This window comes from Conger conger, chromosome 17 (genome assembly GCF_963514075.1).
Source record: "Conger conger chromosome 17, fConCon1.1, whole genome shotgun sequence".
NCBI classification, from domain to species: Eukaryota; Metazoa; Chordata; class Actinopteri; order Anguilliformes; family Congridae; genus Conger; species Conger conger.
In genome coordinates, this window is record NC_083776.1 from 34,750,976 (window position 1) to 34,774,167 (window position 23,192).

A 23,192-nucleotide genomic window follows, 5' to 3' on the forward strand; every position below is an offset into this window, starting at 1 on the left:
TCAATTTACAAGTTATTTTAGCAGATGGCACAGTGATGAGTCACTTCATTTTTACTCATTGAAAGAGAGAGAAATGCCTGTTTGAAAAGGCAAATTTATTGGGGACAAAACCAACAAAGATTTAACAGTACAAAACTAACTTAAGGGTTTCAATGAAGTGTAAGGTAATAAACTGACAGAAAATTAAGAATTAAGGCCTTTAACAGGAAACAAAGGCAGAGGTGTGTGTTTGTTTTTGTCTGTTTTTTTAGCATAGCCTAGTTATAATGCCTTTGGGGTTTGCTATAAAGAGGGGGGGGGGAATCAAACATTTAAAAAAATTTCCAACCATGACCAAAATTTTTTTAAAGCTAAATTTTGGATCTCTGAATTCATCAACCTCACAGAAAACAACTACACACAGCAGCCAATGTTTTTATACACATCCCCTAAGCAGTATTTACAGACCAACACACGAGAATAAAAGGAGCACAGTATTACAGTTACATATCCCCCTCCCAGGCAAAGAACAGTTCCCAAATAGGGAAATGGGTCTATCGATTAGCAACACACAGAATTCAGCAATCAACAAGATAAACTAACAACACAAAAAAAACCACTAACCCCCACTTCCTCCAACTATTTCCATGTCAAAATGTATTTTCTAAAAATGTGTGAGCTTGAGGCTCTCCAAATAAAATTAATCCTTCAAACGCTGATGTAGTTAAACCTTGGGTCCGGCATGTCAAAACCATACATTCAGAATGCCTTGTTCTTCTCTCTTTGGGCTTCCAGGGCACTTCCTGTGAGAGTGCTGCTTTGTTCATACAATTGACCTAATTGGTTAATTTATTCTGGTTCAGCAGTCACCTCTCCCATTCTCAATGGTGCTTTCAATTAATTTCTTCAGAATATGATATTTAATGAATTGGAAACGCGTTCAAAACGTCAGGCAGAAGTATCTTGCTCAGAAACCAGCCAGTAAAAAGCATGCTGATCAAAACATGTCAAGTATTCTTCCAAAATATCAAGGCAGGTAAGGCACTTTTAAGGCACTTTAGAGGGTCAAAACTTTGGATAAAAAAATAATAATAATGATACTATTAAAAAATGCACTCTGATAATGCAATGTGTGAGTCTAATCAATCTCCAAATTGGAACAACTCTGGGCACGTTTTCACAATGCACGACGCTCATCAAAACAACACACTGAAATTTGCCAAACTTTTAACAACAAAAAAAAAAATTCTCAATTTCATTCAACAGCACATTTCTGTGTGACAACAACCGCCAGCTCTGTGTAAAATCGACACTGCTCCAACTGTGAAGTCACGGGAAGCTTCCGCCTGCAGATCTGGGGTGAGATGGACGTGGAGCGGATCGTCCCGGCGTCCTCCACTCCCGTAAGTTAGGACGACTTCAGCAGGTTGCTCATGACTGCAATCACAGGGGTGCAAGAGGGATGACTCATTTCCCTCCCTAGCCAGGCGCACAGGAAGTGCACAAAAACCACTGTCCCAAATACTCACACGTCACCCCCCTGCTTACTTCCCTCCACTGGCTGCCTGTCATGGCTCGCATCAAATTCAAAACATTGGTGCTAGCCTTCCAAGCAGTTAAAGGGTCTTCCCCAGCTTATCTGCAAAAAATCATCAGACCCTACACCCCTGCCAGACCTCTTCGTTCAGCCTCCACAGGCCGCTTGGCACCTCCCCCTCTCAGAACCTCCACCTCACGCTCACGACTACTGTCTGTTCTGGCTCCACGGTGGTGGAACGAACTCCCCGTTGAGGTAAGAACTATAGAATCCCTCCCCACCTTCAAGCGCAAGCTGAAGACACACCTCTTCAAACAGCACCTCTCCCCATCCCTCCCTACCTCCCTGTGAACCTTAATTGTTGTCTCTGTGACTTGTGTATCAGTATTTTAGTTGGCTAGGTAAGCAGTGTTTGGATAGTTAACTTTGGTGACTTTTGCTCTGTTTGTTTGTTTGTTCAAAAAAAAAAAAAAAAAATGGCCCTTGTCCTTATCTTTGTTGTACAGGTAGCAGTTGAAATTGTACTTACCTCTAGGGTCTTTCAGCGAACTTATCCCTGGTTATGGGTATGCACTTTGTTGTACGTCGCTCTGGATAAGAGCGTCTGCCAAATGCCAATAATGTAATGTAATGTAATGGGTTGAGGTTTCAGGAAGTGAGCGGAGGGCCTACCTTGAGGATCGGACTGGGCACCGCTTTCCTTGTTGGCGCTCTCCGGATCTTTGGGTCAGGGGAGGAAGCGAGAGGGATGTTTACACACAAACACCTCACACCTGTCTAATCAGCAGCAGGAAGACGTCTTTCATGTTGAAACAGCATCTGTGAAATGCTCACCCTCGCCGCCCTGGATTTTGAAACACAGCTTCTTCTTCTGGTAGGCGATGTAGCTGGTCACGGCGCCCACGATGGCGGCTCCCACTGCGGAAATGATGCCGGCGATCTTACCCGCGCTGGCCTCTGTGAGCCAAAGGAAAAGCTGCGTTCAAACAATGCTTCCTCTGGAAAATGTTCCTACCCCGTTAAAAAAAAACCCATATAACCTCCTCCACCCCACCCCACAACAGTTAGAGGCCAATCATTTTCCATGAGGGACTGCAAGTTTGCAAGTTTCATTTAAACAAAAGAAAATTAAGGGTATTCCACAAGGTGGCACTATGCATCCATATTTTATTGAACCAATGCATTCCCTTTAGAATACTATGAAAAACAAAGTAACTCATCTACAATGATATATGCCATAATTTTTCATATAATAAAGTTTTTTTCTGTTTTTGACCCACAAACCTTTCAGCATTCTAGGATGACACATGAAGAATGCAAACATTTGCATTCACATCTGTGAAACATGTCCATTACAGTGGAGATTACATGTAAGAAAAGCTGTGCCCCGCTGTGTGTTATCAACGCTCATTAATATACTGAACTCCAACATCCACAGCATTTTTGGAAGTTTTGGAAGTGCTGGAATGAGGTGTGGAGGAAGCCCAGAGGGTCAGCCTGCCCTGCATGCTTCACGGACAGCACACAGCCCCCTACCGTGGCAAAGACCATGCAAGCACAGGCAAGAACAGGCTTCTCCCAGCCAGAAAAACACCTGCCTCTATTATGATCCCCACATGAAAGAAAGAGACTTGAAAAAAATATCTTGTGAAATGAAACACCTGTAGCAATAGTTTTTTTTTTTAAGATATTTTTTATTTATTGGACAGTATATAGTATAGAGAGACAGGAAGAGAGAGAGAGAGAGAGAGAGAGAGAGAGAGAGAGAGAGAAACACATGCGACAAATGTCAGACGGTCGGATTCGAACCGCCGACGTCACGGCTCACAACGTCAGTGCTCTACAGGCAGCGCCACCGAGACACCGCCCTGTAGCAATAGTTGCAGATTAACGTTTCTCAATCTTTTATTAGGGGGCGCGGTGATTGTACATTTGCTGCGCTCAAGACTGACCATACAGTTAAAAGCATCCAGTGTTCTAATCAAGATCAAGCAATGAAGAAGAAAAAACTAAAACATGCTGCTCAGAGGCAAGAAGCATAAACGCGGACTCTGGGGAAACGCCACGTGAGTCAGAATGAGAACGCAGGCGACGCTTGGCCTGTCGTAAGGGGGAATGCCTACCGAGGTGCATGAAAACCGCCCGGGGTGAAATGTTGGGCTTGAGTGTGAAAAAATTCTTCAGAGAGCTGTGGCAAATAATAGCTTGTGATGAAGTATTCTGAGGCTTCAGGGCATTGCACAATCCTGCATTTAGCAGTCCCTCTGAGCTCCTCCCCTGGAACAAACAGGCTAAGACTAGCCGGCAGATGATTCTGGCAGCAGGTAGTGTAGGCCCAAAAACTTGGGGAAGGAAGGTTCTGGAACTTAACGGCGATGCAGAGAGACGCCGGCGGTTCTGTCCACCGTTAGCAAATGGCATCAGCTGTTGTAAATTCAGCCCTCGTTACCGTGACGTTAGGAGACACGTGAAATGAAAAGGCGATACCCCGCAGCAATGAACACACTGCAAGCAAACGTGCCCCCGCTCCCTTCCCCAAGCCTGCCACCTCCTGTCACACTTTAAAGATTGGGTATCTTGGAGGCCATCCAGAATGTAGTGCGCCAGTGCTGTCAGTGCCATCAGCTGCTCTCTTGCCAATATTCTTATCCTGACGGGTTTTTCCGGTCCTTTAATGTTTTTATTTCTGCCGCTTCTCCACCGGCTCCGCCGAGAGAAAGCTTTGCCTTCGGGTCTAGCTGGGTTACCCAGTCACCCAGCCATGACAGCAAAGCATACTGCGGCGAAATGCCCATATCTCACAAGACCAGTACGGGGTATTTAATCGTTCCGTTGTGGTGTAAATGACTGGACAATATGTAAGAGTTGAACATAGACTTTAAGAGAATTCCTTGCACACAAATTAATTTCAGAAAAGCCTTAGATCCAGGACACAATCAATTTAACAGGACACACAAACACCTGTCCATCACATGTTCCAATACGTTTTCCTCACCTACATATTGGGCGGTCTGATACAAAAGGTGATATGTTCTAAGTTATTTAACAAATCTAGATAAAAATACCAGGAAATAAAAGCTGTCTGTGAGGCCTAGTTGCTGTGGGGGAATCGGGCTCTGTCCATCAGGAGCAGGGCGAGGTGTAGTTGTAGGCGAAAAGAGCAAGAGGCAAGAGCAAGAATGGATTGTCCCTTATACTGTTAGGTCCACTGCTTTCACCGTTACAGTATTGTACTGTAACTAGACGTTGTGCCGGTTCGGAGGGTTGCCGGTTCAATCCCCCGCCCGGGCTGTGTCGAAGTGTCCCTGAGCAAGACAACTAACCCCCAAATGCTCCTGACGAGCTGGTTGGGGCCTTGCATGTCAGCCAATCTGTGTGAGTGTGTGTATGAATGGGTGAATGGAGAAGCATCAATTGTACAGCGCTTTGGATAAAGGCGCTATATAAATGCCAACCATTTACAGAAGTTTGCTGTGGAATCCTGGGAAATGAGGTCCCTACAGCTGTGGCAACTCCAATATGAAATGGAGAGCACCAACGATGTCTGTTGTTTTTGAGACAGGCACCTAATGATCAGGTATGAATCACCACTTCCACTGAAGCGATGTGATTCATCAGACCAGTATTACATGTCGAAATTAAGGTGGTTCATTGCTCTTAATTCTACAGCTTTTGCCAGGGTGTATGGCCAGTGTGCCAAGACTGGGTGGATTTTGAAAAATTCACTGAGCGGGTTTCAGAGTAAAAGTGTATGGGAATTGATGATAGATGAGGGATTTAAAAAAGTTTTGTAGAGGAAAAGCATATTTTTTGGGAAATATAACCAAAGGCATCTGAAAAAAACAACTTACGGACATAAGGTAAAGACTTTTTTACAAACAAGGCATCTGGCAAGCAACCACTCCCAGCATGAGTGTGAGTGTGGAGGAGAGGCTACCTGTCTTTCCAAACACATTAGTGTACAGTATGGAGCAACGCAACCAACACCCATAATAAAGATCTACTGTCAACATAAATAAATAATACAACCATGGCATCATGTGGGTATATATAGGTATGTTCAAATGACCTTTTTGGCTCTCAGTGACCCGATATTTGAAATGCTGACCCATGTGCATACTTACATTACATCACATTACAGTACATTACATTATTGGCATTTTGGCAGACACTCTTATCCAGAGCGATGTACAGTTGATTAGACCTCCCCTGGAGCAATGCAGGGTTAAGGGCCTTGCTCAAGGGCCCAACAGCTGTGCAGATTTTATTGTGGCTACCTGTGGATTTGAACCACCGCCCTTGTGTGTCCCAGTCATTTACCTTAACCACTACGCTACAGGCGGCCCCTTACTCGTAGTACTCTGCATTTGTTATAACTTTTTTTAGTCATAATACAAATAAAAAAATAGGCATCAATTAGTAGCCTTAATAGAATAATTCACAAGAACTTCATATACATTTATATTTTGTCATTAACTGACTCTTATCCAGAGAAATCGACAACTTCATACAGTATAAATAGGCTAGGCAAGGAGCAGTAATGATATTGAGCGACTCATGCCATAACTAATAGTAAGTATGTTTATATAAGTGTACATATAAAGGAATTAATCATTATATTTCCATTATGCCATAGCTGATTTTTTAATTGCGCTTTGTTTGCCATGTTGTTTATGCGATCTCGTGTTGTTTAAGTATCTCCACGGACAAGGCCAGCTTGTTTTTCTCCTGCTCTGATTCCTCATGGTCCGATCTCGGTTTTTGGATCTCCACCAACAACCCCACCCCACCCCACCCCACCCTCCCCCTACAGACTCTACAGAAGCATTCACTGTAGCTTAGTCAAATCAGCAGGACACTGTTCACTCCGAATGCTGTGAACATGCGGTGTCTTTCCCATATCAATTTGCTTCCGTACTCTGTGTCAGTGAAGTATTATCATTTTGTTTACTTTCATGTTTGCTGGTAGGCTAAATGTAGCCCAAGTTTAGCAACAAGCTCTTGCTGTTCATTGCTGAAAAACATACAAACAATCTGATCAATTATTTAAGCAACCCTCGTTTCCCCTATATTCTAAAGAGGGCGGCATTTTCACCATCCCTTTTAGCTGAAGGCCAGCCATACACATGAGCACCCGGGGGCTTTTCCAGCTAACCTGAGCTGACAAAATGTTGGCAAAACCCGGACTCTGTCGTATGTCCAATACAGCCATCATCATTTACAGTAATCTTTTTTTGTTGACATTTCTGAAAAATAGAACTGAAGGCACATTTAAGGACTTGCACATTGTAGGCTAGCCACTCCTCAACCCCCCCCCCCCCCCCCCCCAAAAAAAGAGCAGTAAATGTAACAACGTTGTGCCATTTTTTTCTTTTGCTCCATTTCATCCCATATTAAAATGACAAAAAACTGGAAGTCACACTCACTAATAAGCGTGTCACTTAAGAGAAAAATGAATCACTGACTTTAGTGCGAGCTGTAAAGCAGGAGGCCTACAGGAGGTTAGATCTTTCATCAAGGAGCTATAAATGTACGCTATGTTAAGAATGCACGGGAGGTAGAGCCGGCTGCTCGAACAGAACTGAAGCAGGAAAGGGATCGGAACTCCTGGTATGAAACCCTCATTCTCTCGAAACAGTTGGTTCAAAATTTGCAGGTAATGGGTAACGCAACACAGGGTGCATTCAACTACAAATTAACTAAACATTTTGCAGGAGTGCAGCTTGGAGCATAAGAAAAACTATTTAGTCTACCTACCATGCGCATTGTCCTTGACTCTACAACCTACACTATTTCAGCCAGCGTCACGGGTCCTCCATTTTGTACTGAAAGCATACCTTTCAGAAAAAAATGTAAAGAGCTTGCATGCCATTTTTAGGTATTTCCCCTGAAATGCCTCTGTTGCAACCAGCATAGCCATATTTGGTTAGGTGTTTAAAAAAAAAAAAACTAGATGAAGATGTAGTCCCACTTTCCCTCTTCATACGCAACAATCTATTTTCTTTGTAGAAAACCCACCTATGTATACAGTTTCCCAACTTGTATGCATTCATCTCACTTCTCTTTTTAAAGAGAAGTTTAAAATGCACACAAACACATTTGTGGAGATGAAGCCATGCTGCCCTAAACACCATTGAATTACATTAAAAAATGAAAAGCCATTTTCTGCAAAGCTGGTGATTGTGACTGCATGCTGAGGAATTGTAAACCTGACACACTCAAGGGCTAAATTGGAGTCCGGAACAGCAGGTTCCCGCAGCTCTGTGAAAAGCTAGGACTCGGAACCTACTGTCCTCTCAGGTCCTCTTCACACTTGTGTTTGATCTGCACTTTGTTGTACGTTGCTCTGGATAAGAGCATCTGCTAAATGTTTTGTAATTGTAATTTGGAAGTGAAAAACCCAGGCAAATATACATATACAGTATACATTGAGCCCTTTGGGTTATTTTATGTGACTCCCTTACCCTTCTCACGCTATGTTGCTAGTAGCCAAGTGCAGGGTCACATCCCATTATGTATGCAAACGACATGTCGGCCTGTAGCGTAGTGGTTAAGGTACATGACTGAGATGGTGGTTCGATCCCCGGTGTAGCCACAATAAGATCCGCACAGCCCTTAACCCTGCATTGCTCCAGGGGAGCATTGTCTCCAGCTTAGGCTAATCAACTCTAAGTTCTAAGCCAAATGTAATGTAATGTAATGTCTTCTGATACTCGTCAAGACACAGGGGGGAAAGCTAGAGATGGAATGAAAAGTACTATGCACACCTGCTAGAGACAGACTGTCATCCTGGAGCTCAGAGTGCATTCTTTAAGCAAATGTGGAAGTGATTTTGCATGTTCCTGCACAGCTGACTGAGGAATTGTTCTCACAGTAGCCGCAAATCTGGAATAGTAATTTTAGTACCAGTTTTAGAATATAACACCGATTGCCTAACTTAAAATAAAGTATACATTCTGAACATATAGTTTGTCCACCTTCCTAAAACTATGCCCATTATTCATTGAAAACAGCTGTGGCATTCTTGTTTCTCCCAAAGTACACAGAGAATTTTGGCATAGTCAATCTCGGCCGTGTCTTAGATCATGCATTTAAATTTGATCATTTGTTCATGTTCATTTTAACAATGTCAGCTTCAGTTGGTAACATCCGGTGAAGTGCATTACTCCCTTTAATGTTTTCATTAAATGGCTTCCATACGTATGGCTTGAAAGACCTGTCACCAAGTTAGCTTGTTCAATATGAAGCACTGCCTCATAACTGCTGTTTCCAAATAATTGAGGATCAGTTCTTCACTGGTACACTGTACTTTTGTAATGGTGACTGCTTCCTGTCACTAGTCTTCTGGATAACAGAAGAGGGCAGGAGCTGGCATGTCCTCCTCTGGACAAAATGACTAATGTGGGGCAGGAAGTCCCAGCAGAGATACAAGAGTTTGAGGTTTCCCCCACCGCTTTTTGTCTCTCTAGAATAGAAAGAAAGCAGCGGAAAGAAAAGAAAAAGAATCACAAAAGGAAATGCCAACTTGGGGTTGAGAGTGGTAGTGTGAAGGCGAGATAAAAAAATGTAAATGTAAATGCAAGAAACCAGCCAACCAACAAACCTATGTGCCGATTGGATCCAACTGAAGGAATGCCAAAATGTATTTAGTTATCTAAAACAAAAATAGTTCTCCACAATTAGGAATTGGCTAATGTTCACCATGATAGCCACACAGAGAAAACAATATATCTTAAGTATGTGTACCATGGCTTTAATCTGTGAGCCACTGACTTTTACATTCTACAGCCAGAACTGATTTGGCTAGAGGAGAGATGCATCTCAAACAGATGAGTCACTGGTATGTTGTTGGAGTAATGTAGGGGTGATTCAAGCTTGGCTGGCTGAATCTAACCCGCCCTGCTCCCAATGGGACAAGCCCAATTGAGCCCCACCTGAAATTTTGAGTGCCAGAATTTAAGCCAGATTTACACATTTTCTTACTCAACATCACATGTTCATATTCAAGATCATCATCAAAAAGCCCATAAACCACTGTTTATGGAAAAAAAACAAAAAAACAATTATACAAATTTCATACAGTCCAATGACTGACACACATACATTGTACACACTGAAAAAAGAAACAATTTAAAATAGTCAAGGATACCTGACATTGTGATTATATTGAGCGGTTACCACAGCTTTGCAGAGACAGTGAGAGAGGAGAAACTAAAACAATCAGAAAAATGCCAAAGGGAAGTTATATAATCAGTAAAAATCAGTAATTACCTTGAGGTTCATCTGCTGGTCCCCCTGAAAACAGAAACACAGATAAAGCAACAAACAGAAACCTTATGCAGGCTTCCCCAGCATACACACGCTTGAAAGAATATTTATTTCAATATTTATTTTCATATATGAACACTGATATACGTCAATTTCAACAATTATTACTGTCTGTACTTAAATGGAAAGCCTTGAGATCCATTCACATCGTTGTGCATGTTGTCATGCCAAACATCTCAGGCTGACGTGTGGTATGAGAGAAAGCCATTAACGAACATCTCGTACAAACTGAGAGGAGTGAGTGCAGTAAATACCATCAGAGCCAGGCGCGGGGTCAGCAGCACGTGCTAGAATCAAAAAGCCATACAAAAGCCTGTGAGTTTCACTCAACCAACACATCCACATCCAGAGTCACCTAGCCCGCTCATGCGCACCATTTGCCATCACAAATTCACATGCCAACACTCTACAAAGGTGAATCCAGCAGGCTTTCTTTTGGGGAAAACTCTGCATGTTTGTTTTTAAAACATTAACCTTGAAGTCCGAACTCCAAAGAGTGGAACTTCACTTTGAAGAAACTTAAGACCTTGCATAGGCATGATTAATGAAAGGTAGCTTCAGTTTGATTTGTCTCAATCTCTTCAGAGACATGTACTGAACAGGACTGGATTTTAAAGTTTTGTTTGTGATGTCAAGTGCACTGGTGGCGATATGCCTCCATCCCCCCCCCTCCTCCTCCTCTTTACTGCTAATGGTGAAAAAAACAGAACCTTCATACCAGTTCATTTGAGTACAAAATTAATCTAATTTTAACAATCCGAGTTTTAATGACCACAGTTACACTTATTGCTTGACAGCTGCAGCGATTGGCCGAATTAGAGAAGGGGAGAACTGCAAGGTGTTAGCCAATGATAAAGTACAGCGGTTGTATGCCGTGCTCCTACCTTTGCCACCAGGTTTGTTGTCATTGGAATCAAAATCGAGGTCGATATCGCCAAAGGAACCTCCGCCTTTCAGGGAACATGCACAAACACATAAGTGGCACAACGAACACGGCAAACGCTCTGGTCACAGGCAAACAACAGCAAGCGTCAGACTGGACCTCTCACAGCAACACATTATCAGCACCAGCTTGGCTTCATCTCACCCTTTGCGTCATCAGTGGGCTTGTCGTCCGCTGGTTTTTCTGGCTCAGGATCTGGAGGGACAGAGATAGCGGCACAGAAGATGCGATAAATCGTGCGCAGCTTGGTAGCTAGCAATGCAATAAGCTAACTGCAGCATATTTAGCAGGACTGCACGGCAGACCTGAGGCGTCGACCGCTAGGCCACAGAACCGCATCGCAATTGGAACAGCTAATCAGTGAAATTATATTTCCGTTGGGTTTTTTTCCCCCCATCTCATCATCCAAGAGTGCCTCATCTAGATTGAGCTCCTGCAGTCAGCCTGGAAGAAGTGCGCTCCTTCAGAGCGGTGACTGGTGGAGGACAGTCAGAAGCAGGGCCGGAAGACGCTGCAAGCCGAGCACACACTCGCTTCATTAAAAGGGGACACTGCTGCAGTCAAACAGCAATGTCAATCAGACATTTAAAACTGGGCAAGAAGAAAAAAAATAAGGGCCAATGGATTTAGGAAATGGGAGGTTTTGTGTTGTGTGCATGGGGTGGGGTGGGTGACATGTGGAAACAGTTCTCCTTTGGGTTTTTAAACTATTGGTCCCTTCTGCCTTCTAAATCCACAAAGCGTCATGTCTCTGAAACATTGACAAAAACTCAAGCTTAACCAGTAAAAAAGAAAGTTTGGGGGGAGTTTATGTTCATACATTCTGAAGGTTTCTGTATTTGTTCTGTGCTTAAAATGTAACAAATAAACATTGGTCATCAATGCTTAAATTTATTTCATAATTTCAGTTAATCTGGAAACACCCAAATGGAAAAGGGTGTGGCTCGAATTTCAGCAGTCTCAACCTACTTCCATGAACATTCCTTGATTACCAAGCCAACAATCTCAACAATCATTTGGCAGGTAAAGACAGAGGATCTTTGTCACATCATGTTAGGTAGATTAAATGCTTAACTACATTTAGAAAAATCTGTTTTAATCACATTTCAAGTACACTTAATGGAAAAATATACACAATTCTATTAACAACTGCATTAACTTTCAGCACAACCTGCAATACAAATGACAAAGTCTGTGCACTGCAGATCTCTCCCATGAATGTTCTCCGAGTGTGAGTGTGAAGAGTAAAAAGTATGAACATCAACAATTTTAAATAAATAAAAATAATTGTATGACTAGCCTAATAGTCTAATCAAGGAGAACTGGCTATAACGGATGGTATTGAATATTATGTGAATAAAATATAATGTGCTTACACTGTGCTGTCCAATGTTGGAGCTCTGTAAATTAACTTTTATTTACTTGTAATTCTGATTACCGATATTGGTGTTGCGGAGATAACTACACTAGCGTAGGTTGGTGCACGTAGGGGTGTCATACGGAGGGATGGGGAAGTTGAGATCTTTCCATGGGGCCCAAAATCCCTGCTGGAGCCCCGTATGCCAGCGGGACAACTGGACCCTGCCTCAGGCCGAGTGTGTACATGCATGCATGGCACGCGTTTCCGTGTGTGAGCAGTGTGATAAATACTGCCTGTGTGACGATATTGATATGTCACAGAGAAAATAGACAAATGCCGCATGACTGTCTAAAGTGTGCTTGTTGAAATCCTGTAGAATATATGTTGAATCAGGGAAAGCGTGAAATGAAACATGCCAGATATGAAGCCCAAAGTTCAGAACATCCCAGAGAGAATTGGCATTTACCTCCAAAGGCGTCCTCAAGGTTAAGACCTGGGGGAAACACACACCACCAGTAAATTATGATACCACGGTTCAGTGATAACTAGTGTTCATCTTTAAAAGGAGATAAAGTGATCTCCGCTGGCTTTATTATTATCTTACCTCCTCCATTTGGATCCTCTGGTGGCTTTTCTGGTGTATCTGCTGGTTTTTCAGGTTCTGCTGTTGGTGCTGAAGCAAGAATATTTCAATATGTATATGTTTCTGAATTAACAGAATTGCAATGCAATGAAAAACTATTATGCGCAGTGCCCTCTTGTTATGTCCGATTGATTCGATATGGCCGACAATATTTCACTGTTCATTCACATTTAAAAACCATCACCACCCTCTGTGTGTCTTCAAATCAACACATTGTTCTCAAACTGATTGAAAAATTGCTATGTATCTAATCGGGAATCAGAACTGTTTCTCACGTGGCTTGGACATTCTTTGCTGTACAATGTGACATTATTCATCAAGCCTTCACTAGAGATACGCAGAAGGGAACCAAATAGGATTAGCGCCTTTGGCAATAAAGGAACCGTGTTGAGGACAAAATGAAAAGAAAAAAAGAGAAAAAGGGGAATTCCTGCTAGGGATGTGACAAATCATCCATTTTTGGAAACATTTAGCACCCCATTTTGTAAATGTTTAACCGTGTAACCAATGCTGCACGTATGACCGCATCTTATTTATGAAAAAAAATTTGGTACACAAGAAAGCATTTCACAAACTATTCCACACTATACAAACCACCATGCGACGCTAAAGACAAATGGCTATAATCAATCACATGCAACCCTATTCTGGAATCAACACATACATGCAGGTTATTCAGATTCATAAAGCATATAAGCAAATACCTACCTGGATCAGCAGCTGCAGCAAGGTCAAGATCACCACCTAAAATCAATGCATGGTGTGGTTAAAGAAGGCTTCCATGCATGTCAGTCAAAGATTCAGAGGGCCTACTAGCTGTATGACTTGTGGAACATGAGCAGGCTTTAAACAGTACATGCATTATACAATTTGTAAAAGATCCAGAAACTTGGTATGTCAATAAATGTTTTTGAAATATATACGGCACGTGGATGCACATGCACATGGTGGTTTGAACATAGTTTCACTGCTTGAAAGGAAAAGGTTATGACTCAAATCTGATCATAGGACACATTACACCTTCTCTGCAGAGATAAATAGTGATGTTTCCTTGAGTGAACTGTCAACAGCTTTCTATACTTACACATAGCAAAAAGTTATTTTTGGCAAACATTCTTCCTAAACATGAAAGTGGACATGCTACATGGGAAAAAAACATTTTGTGACCAATGTTCTCGATGAAAAACAACCCATAGCAGCATACAACAAATCTCAAAAGAATCTCTTGAGTGAGAACACAGATGCAAGGGATTCTGGGATAGCTCTTGGGAATGGCTTGCCAAAAGGAATTTGGAAAGTCAGTTATCTCAGTGGTGTTGTCCTTTTTCTACGCCTCCTTAAAACGTACAACCTTGAGGTTTGGGATTAAGGTTGTGAAGCCAATATTAAGGTGTAAAGTACAATCCGAGTATACACACTTTCCACTTAATATAAAATTACAATAAAATGAATGAATGTGATAGACTAAGACATGTCTGTTTAAAATCAAGATCATTTCTACCCCAGTCCTAGAATAAACTGGACCTGCGTTCAGTACCGTGCCACCTGCTTAGACGCATGCACTCCTGATGCTCGATGCCAGTGGCTCTCCTCCACACTAAGAGGTCCCATGGGACTCCAGAATGGTTATTGGAGAAGAGGGGGAGATCTCTCTGACGGCTCCGGGCCTGTCACTGGGACAAACTAATTTAGCAGTAACCCAAGGCACCCGTGCCGATTGAATCCCCACCCGGCCCTGGCAGGACCAGAGCAACTGTGCCCCACAGAGTCCGAACCTTGCCTGACTGAGCCCCTCAAGAGGGCCAAAACGGCGAGACTTTACCGATCGGGCCGCTCGAAAGGGTCCAATAGGGACGCACCACTTCATTTAACTATCGAGACGAACCTGTATCTGCATTTCCAGCGGATTCCTCAGGGGCAGCTGGGGCTGATGTTGCTGCAGGTGCAGGTTCAGGGTCTGAGAGATGAATAAGCATAATCCATTTGTTTATATTGCCCCCACAGAAACTTACAGAAACATGGCACAGTATATCATTTTCATATATAGCAACAAATTCTTCCAGTAAATTTTTTTGGACACGTTCTATACTTCCCACAATCGTAAATGACAGATCAATAAAAGCTGCTAATTGTGCAGATTGTGGTTATCATTTAATTTCCCCCAAAACAGAGCAGCTCATTTCCTGTCCATATTCCTGGCCAGATTCCCACAAGATGTTGTTTGCCTGCAAAACTGTTTTTCCATCACCCCACCCACTTGAATCAGTGAATCATCTGCGCTCCCGAACCCCTTTGATTCTCCAGGTCATCGCTGCTAAAAATAACTGAGATCCTACTTGATCATTCTAGATGTACATTTCATTGAATTTAATTATTTCATTATTTTACTGCAAGCACAGCTCTTGTAACTCATAGTACCACCATGGCTATTGTGGTAAGTGTATTTTATAAACAAATAGAGCACTTGTGCAGAACACAGTAAATTGTGTACAAGGAACGAACAAGCTGAACAGGATAATTAAGGGAAATAATGGGATCCGTAATTATTCAATATAAATCAGTACCCTGTAGTTCTTACAAAATACACAATAATACACATCAAATGTACTTTCCATTGCTCATCTGACAAGCTAACACTTAACTTCCCACTGTTCACACCACTAACATGTGCAGCACAAAATGACCTTTCTGAAACATGTGAACATGCAGGGAGACTGGCTCCAACTCACCTAGAGCAGCACCGAGATCCAATCCTGGATCTAAAAATAAATGGGTCATTAGAGTGTTGCATTTCATTCAGAAATTCTAAGAGTGCCACCACTGAACAGATCCACATTTACATGCAAGTGCCCATGTGAGCCAAACCATCAGCACAACTGCTAGTTTTAAAAATAGCAACATGAAAATAGACCCCCTCGTGCTCTACAACCCAAAGGCACAGAAGTTTCCCGATGTGGAAGCCTTGCACGCAAGTCAGTAATAGTTGTGCCTGTATTATACAGTACATCGCAGAATCTGTCATGTACAGTATTGTATCGGTTTGATTGGGTTTCATCTGGACTGGCACTGTCAATTAATGCACTGTAGGGATGTATGCAAAGTATAAGAATTTTCTAGAAAGCACCTTATGATCTTATGGGTCTACTGAGACACAGTAAAGTGCCTCACGGTCTTGAACTGAATCCTGAGCAAGGCCTGGACTCCAGCCAGGCAGTGAGTACCTGCCTAACCTTGGTGACGATTCTGATGACAGATATTTATGAAAGGGAAAATATTTTTGCCGTCAATGTCCTTGTTGGCAACTTTATCATTTTTGGGGGAAAAAATTGGGTTTTCAGTTGGGAACTCTTTTTAAAATTACATAATGCCAAACAGAATGCTAAACAGGGAACTGGTTTTCATGACTCATCCCCATGAAAGGGGGTGTGACCAGATTTAAATGACATCAACATTTGCGAAATTTTTTCTGCGGACAGGCAAGCTGCTTTGTGTGATCTCACCCTCGGGAGAATCTATGCTCCCATCACTGCCATCACAAACATATTTTTCTTATTGTGCTAAGTTATTCTGATGTAACCATGTATACACCCTCTTTCTCATCCAAAATATTGAACATAGGCCACTGCTGTCTTTCAAAAAAGATTCTTTGCAGAATTGTAGTCTACTCATTCAGTGAATAGTAAACAAATGTCACTGTCCAGCAGAGAAAATACACTGTATTTCGCAGGCTCTGCCTGGCAACTGTTGAAGTTTACAGCACAGAATTTTGTTCAAGGAACACACAACAATACCTGATGTTATGAATATTTTAAACAGAGACTAACTGTAGGCATAGAGCTGCCGGGCATGGGGGTGGTAGTATAAAACCACAATGGGGAATTGTAAATTCATAGATCTCACGGATTTAACACTCTCAGCCAGTCTAAATTAAAGCAGGAACAGGCAGCTACTTTGTGTTTGCAGTAATTTACTGGGGATCACCTCCAGTTAGAGGAGATGTCTCAACACGTCGTAGTTTTCTACTTCATTAATAGAACTCAAAAGGGAACGTCTTTCCCTCATTTTAAAACATCCATATGTTAATCGCTGTCCATACATCGTCAGTGAAACTCTTAGTCACCATGCGACAGTGAAACTCAAAATGGAGGAAACCCAGAGAGAAGTGATCCTCATGCCTTCGTGCCGACTGCCCAGAGCAGCTACTGAGCGTTGCATGAGTCACTCACAGCAGAAACCTGAGACCGCTCTACGAACAATACGCAACACACCTCCGCCCTCAGGCTACAGTGCTGAAGAGAAAAATACCAGGCAAACTGGTATTCACTGATCATATGGAATAGGAGCACAGTAATTAGGTCCTTGTAAAATGCAAGGTTTCATTTTTCTATTATGCTATATGTTCGCTTTAATTTGTGTGCGAGAGCAAAATAATGGGACAAATTTGTTTGTTTCTTAGAATCTTCAGTTCTACTTTGTTTCAGACAAGACTAAAGGCTAGAAGAAGAGTTTATAGGCCTGGCTGAGCATCACCAGGGAAGATGCCCGGGTGATTTTATGGGTTGGATTTTATGGCTTCAGGGATTGAAATCAAAGGTTTTGCAACCAGGTACTAAATGCAACGGCTTGAATATTATGCTAATTTGTCCCGTTACATTTGGTCTCCTAAAATGGTGGTACTATCCATAAAAGGGCTTCAGTTCCTTCATGAATCACCCAATATAGATGTAAACACTCCAAAATTAAAGTTGACAGTCTGCACTATAACCTCATTCACTGTGTCACTCCAAATCCAAGGGGCAGGAGTCAAAACCCCCAAAAATGATCAAATGTGTACTGGACGTATATGCAATCTGTCCTTAATTTTCATTGTTATCCTGTGGTTTTTCTGTGGGTCTTCAGGTGACTAAAGAGGCCTATCCTTGCTGTGAAGACTTGGGTGAGACAGCAGGGTTTCTTGGTAGAGAGATGAGGCAGCAGCTGTATTAATTAATAAATCAAACTTAATTAAAAGGAAGCCATATGCAGAAAAACCACCCTTGTTTGGACCAGTGGTCATTTGCCAGCAATTTACACCATGTGACAACCAGTTTGTCAGTATACCAGCTAGTATGGTTTTGGTTCTGTTCTCTAGCAACCAAAAACAAAGATGTGCATGATCCAATTCTGAACAAAAACAACTGTTCATTTTTTCATCTGTATGTGTCCCAGCAGCAATATGGATAGCAGTATGGCTCTTTTCTATAACAGTGTCCTCTTCAAGGCAGCCCTCCAAAAGCAATCCCTTTCACCAATGAAAATCCTATACCACTGGCTTCCTTCCTACAGCTTTCATTGTAATGAAAAATAATTGTATATATTTTTTGAGCTATACTATGGTAGGGTTAGCAATTGTCCAGTCCTTGTATCTGGATTCTGAGATTTTGTCCATTGTCAAAACAGAACACACAGAAACTAATAGTTTGCTAACAACTGCCCATGAGGTTCCCGAGGGACAGTTAATTATTGAACTGTTTTCTTCTTTTTATCACATGTAAAACCAGCAATTCCAGCAAAACAGACTTTGTTCCTGATAAATGGCTCCATTGTTTCCATTATAAATGAAAACTTTTAACGGTTAATATGTTTGGGCAGCTTTTTGAAAGGAGGCACATCACACGCCAGTGTTGTAAAGAGAATGTGCCCATGTGAAACTGGGTTGCGTGCCTGTGGTGCCCAACCAAGGAACCCCGCTACAGGAAACTGAAAGACAGATAGTCACGACATATATGCTCAGATCTGAACTAGTTGGCTATGAGGAGAACTAGAAGTATTCTTGTCTTACCACAGGAAACAGCATTGGCTTGCATGCAAAGAAGCACCAAAATGCTCCTTGCAGCAAACGTGGCAAAGACCACCTACTTCACCAGCATGTTCCAGCCTTTACCGTTTTAAATGCAGGGGCTGATTTGTTAGCAGTACGTTTTGGCTTGCCTTTCCTAAGCTAAACACATTACTATAAAATAAAATAAAAAAAACACACATTTCATGAATATTCATTGGAACACATGCCTATAAGCTCCTCCCCAGAGCTGAGCTGGTGTGAGCAGACAGCAGGCCAGACGGGGGAGTCCAGCGGGGTGTGTTGCTATGGTGAAGAGATCCCTGGTTAGTTAGGAGCATGATAAACATCCTCACAACACTGCTGTGTCCACATAATGTTTGTCGCTCCCGTCGGTTTTTCATGGAAATAAGGTTTGTCTCATGACATGACGGTGCTCAGCCCAGCAGGCAATGCACATTAGTCATCCATTTTCAATGGAGAGCAAAAAAATGTGATATTCCTTAATAGCCCCTTAAACAGTAACACCGCTACTGATGCCACAGAAGTTTACTTTAAGTCAAAGTTTTAAATTCACATCCTGCCCTATTCATTTTTTCATTCATGATTAGTCATTAGAGATTATATTATGTGAAGTGTATGGGGGGTGGGGGTGACCACTCTAATTTTAACCAAACTTTGTGCTTTGTGTAAATGTTCTTTATATATTCAATAGAGAACATGCAAAACATTAGCCAAATTGCTTCTAGAGATATTGACTCTTGAAATAGGCACCCAAAAAGTTGATTTTGTGTCAGTTTTGGAGTATCATACCTTTGGCACTAAAGCAGGGGAAAAAAACAGAAAACGTCAACTCAAATGTCTTTCTACTTTCAGAATATGGGCTCTGAATTCCATAATACTACTAAGAAGAAAAGTTATGGTCATTCAGAAAAGCTAAATCATGTCACTCTGCAATTGTCTGATGGCTTACTACATTAGCTCCACTATGTGAATGACTTCCAAGCTTTTGAAGATTAGTAGATATTTTGGTTAAGAACAACTACAAGGAATAATTTCTTCACAAATTATACAATGCCAAAGTTGGGTCCAGCCAGGAAATGACCAAAAAATGGTCATAATCTGAAATGAAATTGTGTTTTCAGGTTTTAAGAGCCAATCTCTCTAGAATGGCAAATCCAATTAGGCTAATGTTTTGCATGCTCTCTGCTGAATATATACAGAACATATACAAGAATATGTAAAGAACCTTTACACAAAGTTTCTACAGAATTGGATTGGTCATGCCCCACACCTCTGGTTGATTTTTCACAGAATAACCAATTAAGTAGCAGATATTAAATCAAGAATATCAGGAAACAATATCAGAAAATGAATTAGGCCTACTTCCACTATGTAGCTGTGACACATGGACACATGAGACTGTCAGGCTTGCTTGAACTTGCAGTTGCTAGGAGCCAACACCCCAAAAAAAAAAAAAAATTGCCAGGACTAAAGCACCACAGAAGGTTTCCTTATAACAGATTGAGCCCATATTGAATGGCCTGTTACTTGCAAAGATAATTACAGTATACTGACACATGCTTAAGTTCACAGATGGATACTCCTTGGTAAAGTGTTTTAATCATTTCAGTTTTTATTATATTACATTACTTTGTTATGCATTATTCACTAAGAAAGTGCCTCTATCCAAGTTCAGGTTACGCCTAGTGCCATTACCGAAATGTGTGGCTGTCTTGAAAGAAGCAGTAGCGGTTGAGTTCTTCATTGAAGATTTCCAGAGACATTACATGATCTGGTTATCAACTCTGCCACAGAACACCCCTCACGTCTTACACTAAATGTTGTGGAAACTTCTGTGGAATGTAAGATAAGTGGTTTCCCTTTCCGCAGAGTGCAGAATCCAAGTGAACAAGCCAATTTATGGGTTAAGCGAGAGTGACTGTATACGTAACGCCCCTATCTCTGTTCCCACTTTATCTTTATGAACCAGGTGCCCTTCAGACTAAAACTGAACTTTCTCTGTAAATGCGTTAGCTCAATATAAATCGAGTGATTACTCCAAATCGTGCAAGCGAACACAAAGCTGTTGAGGGCGCGACTCTTCCGAACTTGTGTAAGGAATCGGTGATGGTTTCCGCAGATGTGAAAACCACAACTTTTGGGTGCAGTAACTTATCCCGCAGAGGGTAGAGGGTATGCGTGACCTCAACACAATTGCAGGACAGGAGCACACCTAGCAGCCGTTCTGCTAAAGGACCAAATCGATGTAGGCTAACGTTTCTCAGCACAGGCACGCACAGTCACGGTCAGGACTGAGCCACTCTCACGGCGAGGTGAATCACAGACATCAGTGCTTTCATAGCGTCGTGTTTCCCCTGAAGGGTGGAGCCAGCGCCGGGGCCTGGAACGAGTTATTTTGCCTACTCTAATTGCCCCCAGTCTTTTGTGCCTCATTCTTTCCAGTCAACTTTCGGACTCCAGGCCCAAAACAGGACTTAACCGAGGCGGACTGCATGAGAGTGAAGCCCATTCCCCCCATGCGTCCACTGCCACATTAAATGTGGAACAAACACGCACCCTCAGAGGTGATGGTAGTTAACTCTTATCTAAGAGATCTTCATGGCCAAATTATGAATCCTGCCAAAAACGCGACGAACACAAGATGCCAAATCCACCTAAATATCATTATCGGTCATCAGTCAGCCCACGCATTCACACGCACAAAACATTTATATTGTGCGTATTACATTCACATTTCATTGGTTAACCCAGGACTGCATACTCATCATTGGACATTTTGTTAGATAGGCTACTATAATGATGTTAACGAGTCAATGCACTGAAACATTAGAAGAAAAGACGTTGAAAAAAAAACAACTAAAAACTAAACGCATTACAATTTATACAGAGCATTCATTGTACTGCTGTAAATTGTGCATTTCATAATAGCTACCTTGCGTTCATGAGAAGCGACTAAAGGCTTCTTTTGAAATGTTATCATAATATGGTTTTGATCGCAAACCTACAATTGTGTTTGCTTTGCTTTTTATGTTCCTGCTCTTCGTGTCATGATTATTAGCTATCCCAAAGAACTAAAAGAGTGGAATGGAGAGCTTTAAAGAAATTGCCCAGAGATTATTCTATGAGTTCCCCACAATTGTTAGTATTGAACATTGAGATCCCTTTATGCCGACGAATGAATTGAATCTAAAGGACCGTATTAGTAAACGCAACAGTTGCTGTTATTTGCTGGCCTTTCTGTAACTTCCCAGCAAGTTATTTGTGACATGAAAGCTAACCGAGATGAAAATAACCCCGGAATTTAGATTAACGAGCGGGTCAACTGTAAATAGAAGATGGGGTCAAAACTTGTTTTTAACGTGGCGTGGCACCCAGGTGTCATTCGTGTTTTCTCAGTATTTAATCTTTAAGCCTAGCTGCATTTCTTCCAAATAAGTACATGTGCAGGTCGACAGCATTCCAACTCAGGTTGCGTAATGTATAGCACATGCTATTGAAAAATATAATTTCATTTTCCTGGTCAATTAGTTACCTAAACTAAATAAGTATCGCAAACAAGACTCGTAGCCGCTGGATCAAACATCTTACCTTCCGGCTCCTGTCCAAATGCTAGACTTGCAAGTAAGAAAATCCACAAGTATGACATCATCGCGGCAGACTAAGAAGTAAAGTACTTGGGAGATGATTATCTCTGGTCCAACGGATTTTGGTATCTATCGAAACAGGTAAAAGTGTTTAGAAATCCTTATCAGTGAAGCACGCTGTCCACTCTTTCATGCAAACTTTTCTTTAAACAAAGAAAATGTATACTTACATGGGTGTGCCTGTGCCTACTCCGCAGCCCCGCCCGGTTATGATTGACTCAGAGTTGAGCGAATCGCACACATTTGGGGTCGGAGACGGGCACCTATTGGTTGCAACGGCTGAGAGGCACTGTAGGTGTGCCCTCGACTTGCTCTGCTCACATAACCAATAAGTGTTACTGTACATACATTTAAAAAAACTAAGTAGGTACATGTTTTAAAAGCAAAACTTCACTAGGCGTTGCGTTTTAATTCAGATGTATGCCTCCATTGTTAAGTACCAGAGATAATGGATAATTATTTGTATTGTTTCAATGTAGAACATAATGTTTTTTTGGAGAACCACAGGATCTCGGAGAGCAGCAGTAGGTGCATTTTGGCAGAAGTGGGGTATTCGAGGTGGTGAATGCCTTGAATGCATTGCACTGTTCTTCTCAGGCATGAGACTTGTGGATTTTGCCTTCACACTCAACCAGGGTGGGTTGCAAGAATTCACATTACAAATTTACATGTTTCTATTATACAGAAACACCATTTAATAATACATTTCGACTACGTCTTAATTAGCAAACTGCTTACAGTGCTTGATAAAGGTCACCAAAGAAGGCCGTATGAAGTAAACAGTAAAGTTAATGATCTATACTCACTAAATGTATAATTAGCCAAATACAATTGCTTAAAATTGCACATTTTTTATTTAAAAAGGAATTTTTTTTTCTCCCAAAGATATAGCTAGTACTATTTTCAGCAACTAATA

The 23,192-nt window shown here is 41.7% G+C and overlaps 1 protein-coding gene across 4 annotated transcripts; it reads right to left on the reverse strand.

Moving 5' to 3' along the window:
- Positions 1–76: 76 nt before the first annotated feature.
- Positions 77–22,515, reverse strand: cd99 (CD99 molecule). Of its 4 annotated transcripts, XM_061225914.1 has the most exons (14): positions 22,447–22,515; positions 22,221–22,345; positions 15,520–15,549; positions 14,676–14,747; positions 13,499–13,534; positions 12,752–12,820; positions 12,614–12,640; positions 10,932–10,982; positions 10,729–10,794; positions 10,099–10,131; positions 9,788–9,811; positions 2,351–2,473; positions 2,189–2,236; positions 77–1,416 (listed from the first exon to the last, which is right to left on the reverse strand). In XM_061225914.1, the coding sequence occupies exons 2-14, from the start codon at positions 22,279–22,281 to the stop codon at positions 1,388–1,390; spliced, it is 669 nt and encodes a 222-aa protein (XP_061081898.1). In that variant the 5' UTR covers positions 22,282–22,345; positions 22,447–22,515; the 3' UTR covers positions 77–1,387. The 4 variants fall into 4 exon arrangements, with proteins under 4 accessions (XP_061081898.1, XP_061081896.1, XP_061081899.1 ...); XM_061225912.1 differs by lacking the exon at positions 22,447–22,515 and having other exon boundaries at positions 22,221–22,416; XM_061225915.1 differs by lacking the exons at positions 10,099–10,131; positions 22,447–22,515 and having other exon boundaries at positions 22,221–22,416.
- Between the last annotated feature and the right edge of the window lie 677 nt (positions 22,516–23,192).